Genomic DNA, 4459 nt, shown 5'->3' with positions numbered 1-4459 from the left:
CCTATCATTCTCTCCTGGTTCACCGTTCAGTCCACCCTGCTCACAGACCCCATAGCCCTATTTTTGTCCCATTTACAGCCTGCAGACCACCTACCTGCTCACCCCCTATTCACCCCTACCCCGCGGGAACCAACCTGGAATGTTTTTGCCTGGAGAGAATCCGAACACATACGAGTTGCGCCTCCAGGCATATTCAAGCACACAAGTTGTGCCTCCAGGTGATTCCGAGCACATGCGAGTTGTGTCTCCAGGCAATTAGCGTGTCGTACGAACATGCCTGGAGGCACAACTCGTATGTGTTGGATCCTGCCTGGAGGCACAACTCGTCTGTGTTCGAATTTGCCTGAAGGCATAACTCGTCTGCCTCCAGGCAGTGCCGGATGCCTCCAGGCGTCGCCGGACTCGCCGGACGCGCCGGGTACAGGTCACAGTATGACGCTCCTTCACCCGTTCTCGGGCTGTCGCGCGAAGTCGCGTGGACAGTCGAATGAGGTCTGCCACGCGACCTTGCCGACCGAGACCGTGAGCTCTTGAGGTCCCATACCATATTTGGCTGGTTGTTTATGTAAGATGAAGGTGGCGATCCAATTCTACGCCCTTTGATAGTAAGTACACGGGACTTGGACTGTGTGGAAGAATCGAGTTACGGTCATAAAGATTCAGAGTACACATAGGTTCATAGGTTGAGAAAAAAATTACATGCAGACATCATCAGGCACTGAAAGATCACCATCCTCATCCCCATGCTCATCAAGATCAAGCAATTGGTACAGCTCTAGCTCCTCCTCCAATCCCGAAGTAGACGATTTAGTATGGTTTACAATCCAAAAGTTATTGTCGAAGTCAAACAACTCCTCAAGACTCATTACCTCGCGGCCAGTGGACGTCTGCCCGGAATGTGACGCCACAGTATCATCATCTAAGCCTTCGAGCCCCTCTGCCAAATCAGCCTCATCGTCAACGAGTCTCATCAGACGTTCTGCTTCAGTGCGAAAACTGCGTCCCGGCATCTCGTCACTCACTGATCCCGCCTCTCCTTCTGACAGTGCGGCTTCCTCCGAGAGCTCAATCGTCTCGCCACCCGTTACTCCACCAGCCTCTCGCCCCACAGCTCCAAACTGACGCTGCAACCGAGTTTTCGTGGCCTTCTCCTGAAAGTGAAGATCACGTAGGTGCATCTTCAGCTCGGCGAGTGAGGCAAGTGTTTGGGTTGCCATACGAGTACGGCGATTGGTGAGGATGTTACCGTACGTGCTGAAGAGTCGCTCGCAGGATGCGGAGTTTGCGATGATAGCAAATAGATGGTGAGCAAGGCGCTCGAGAGGAGTGGGAGGATCCTGTGCGTGACGGAGACCATCCCATACGTCCAATGGATCGAATTTCGCATGCTGAAATGCACATAAGATATTAGTATAAACAAAAAGGCTGGAAGGGAGTGCGTACGTCGTCTTCCGCAGCCTGCTTGATGGCCTGTACTATAACGGGAAGTGCTCGGTAACGACCACGATGGTGAGTATAATCCTTGATATCACCGTACAGAGAGCGAGGAGGCTCTTCAGTTGGCCAAAAGCGCTTCCAAAGGCCAGTGAAGAGGACCAGTAGTCCCGCATCAGAGCACCAAGGACGACGCTGGAAAGGCGCAATCTGAAAGTCTGGATTAAGTGTTAGCGCTGCTCGATAAACTTCCTGTTCACTATCACGCCAGCGTTTTGACAAGCTCGCCTCCACAGCGATACGAACACTCTGATCTGCATCCTCGTGAAGTTGGTGGAACCAGTGGTATAGAGTGCCGAACGTGAGCAAGACTTCATCGAGACGGCAGCTCGCCTCCTGAGTGATATTTGCGGCTATTGCAAGAGGTTCGAGTTGAACCTTAATCCTGTACAATTGGCAATGCATGAGCATCATATATACAAAAGAGGCATCACAGCAAGTCCAGGCCTTCGTAAGAATGGCTGGAATCCACGAACCGCGTCAGCGAGTGCCAGAAAAGACCGTCCTTAATCAACGCAATCATCTGCTTTGATTTTCTCTTCGCATCTGCATCCCCCATGATCATGCGACTGTTACGCTCGCCACGGCCTTCATCCTCACGGACGAGCAATAGGAGCGAAGGATAAAGCTCGAGCAAACGGCGATAAGCTAGGTAGTGGGAAGTCCAGCGTGTGAGAACGGCACGGAGGACAGTGAGAATGTGACCGGTGGTGGAGTGCTGGACCTCACGTAGGAGCGCGAGGATGAACGTGTGGCTTCGAAGCCAAGTGATGAGGTCTGTGGCGCTATCAGCATAAAGGAGGAAGTTCGAGCTGGTACCACGGCTCCGAAAGTAGTCGCCGACGACGAGATTGATCTGAAAGATTATACCCAACATGAGTCAATGGGGAATGAAGATCAAACAAGCACGAGAATGTGATGAGAGATGACACACCTGATGTGCAAAACAGTTCGGAACAACGAGCTCGGGATGACGAGCTTTGAGCAGCTTTCGAGCTTTCTTGCTCTCTCCGGATGCATCTGTTGTGAAGGCGACAACAGTGATCTTCCAGTCGACCTTCAACGTGTCCATTACTTCGAGCATATGCGCAAGAAGAACTTCGGCGGTCTTGCGCTCTGCTGAGGCATCGATAACGCGGACGGAATGAACCTGGTAAGGCATTGAAAGATGCTGGTTAGTAAAAATGTATATTCAAGAGATCAAAACAAAACTGAGAGAGAGAAATTGCACACCGTGCGTTTAGCGTTTACCATGAAGGCCAGGAGATTGAGCTTATTCAACCCTGTCCACCCATCCTCCTGCACAGTACCCAGCCCTCCAGCCACCTCATCCCTAGCTTTTTCCTTGAACAACGCAAGCTCTGAGGGGATCAGACGTTGCGTGAGGACCTTGCGTGTGACGAGACGTGCCTCAGGGAGGAAGAGTGAGCAGAACCGAATCCACTCCGGGTCGTCGACCCAGCGCAGTGAGAACCCAGCACTTGCCGTGAGACGGGCGAGCATCGCTTCAAACTGAACTTGATTCCCATCCGTCCAAGTTGACGCCCGGATAATCTGATGGGGTTGACGCGAGAGCGTGCGTGTAACGTATGTGGGTGGCGTGAGGCTGCGACGGCCCTGAACTCGAGGAGAGTCCTGTGGAAAGAGTTGGACTTGGGTGGGCTGGGGGCTCGAGGACGCGAAAGAGCTCGGTGGGCGTGAGATGGGACTATTGAGTGAGATTACATTGTCTTCGGGTTGTAAGGACACAGTGCTGAGCGAGGTTGGGCGGACATGAGGAGATCCTAATGTATGAACCAGCCGAGTCCGATTAGTACAAGTATCAACACGATATGTCAATAAGGTATATGAGCGTAAACAAACCAGTGTCCGTTGAATGGTCAGAAAGGGCAGGAGACTGCGATCCTTGAGCGGCTCGGTGGCGAATATTGTATTCGGCTCGAGCCTTGTCCTTCACAGCCTGGGAGACTCTCGCGCACGCAAGAAGGTGATTGATGAGAACATCGGATCTAGATGAGACCCAAAGCGGGGAATCATCCGCTGATACCGCCCAAACTAGACACAGATAGCATAGGTCAAAGGTTGATCAAGAAAGATAAGTGAAAAGAACGTACGCTGGCCAGTGATGGTATCTTTGGTACGCGCAACATCCCTAGTACCTTCAGAGACATCCTTCTGATCGTTAACGATCGTCTCCGCCACGGTCCAATCGAGACATTTCTTGCAGAACAACTTGAACTTGTCTGATTTCGCAGTGGTGTATGAGTCAGGAAGCTTGGCGGCAAGACCTGGGTGATCATAGAACTCCTCTCTCCACCAACCACGCTGATTCTTTGGAGGCATAAGTGGAATAAGCTGAGGTGGCTGAAGGGATGAACTAGAGGCTCAAAGCGGACTCGATAGAGAAAACTGCTACCCAGTTTCTCGTATCTTATATACAATATTCAGACCTATCATACAAGCAACTTCACCGAGCTGTTACCGAAGGGTAACAATAAGGAAGTTCTCTTCTCGCCTTCGCTAGATGCTTGCCATATGCTCCTGACCAGTCGGAAAAGCAGGAAGATGACCTATGTGAATGTTTCGGACTCGTCCTCAGAGGTTTCTCCTTAGTATGAGCTTTCCGAAAGCTGAGGTTTGCCCGAGCAATTGACGACAGAGTCCACAAGACATGCACAGACTAGTTTTAGGTGATCATAGGGCGTATAAAATGTTATAGTAGTTACCGACGAGCCGCCAGAATATACCGACGAGTCTCCAGAATACACCAACAAGCTTCCAGAAAGTACCGATGAGCCTCCAGAACGCATCAATGAGCCTCCAGAAGGTACAGAAAGCACCCAGGTCCTGATCGAGTCGGAAAGCATAAGGCCACCGCCACATCAGACTGGGTTGCATTTGATTAGATTAGATTATCCTAAAGTCCTGCCTCTCCAGGGTCGTGCGACTGTCGCGGGACAGTCCC

General features: G+C 51.5%; 1 protein-coding gene across 1 annotated transcript; it reads right to left on the bottom strand.

Annotated features, from left to right (window-relative positions):
• Positions 1-1407: 1407 nt before the first annotated feature.
• On the bottom strand, positions 1408-3837 carry STEHIDRAFT_46123 (uncharacterized protein; the record flags this gene model as incomplete). Its single annotated transcript, XM_007297902.1, has 6 exons — positions 1408-1879; positions 1971-2350; positions 2429-2644; positions 2728-2820; positions 2884-2974; positions 3605-3837. The coding sequence occupies 6 exons, from the start codon at positions 3835-3837 to the stop codon at positions 1408-1410; spliced, it is 1485 nt and encodes a 494-aa protein (XP_007297964.1).
• Positions 3838-4459: the final 622 nt, after the last annotated feature.

This window comes from Stereum hirsutum, assembly GCF_000264905.1.
Source record: "Stereum hirsutum FP-91666 SS1 unplaced genomic scaffold STEHIscaffold_1, whole genome shotgun sequence".
NCBI classification, from domain to species: domain Eukaryota; kingdom Fungi; phylum Basidiomycota; class Agaricomycetes; order Russulales; family Stereaceae; genus Stereum; species Stereum hirsutum.
The sequence above is the reverse complement of the archived record's forward strand: the minus strand, read 5'-3'. Positions and strand labels throughout refer to the sequence as shown.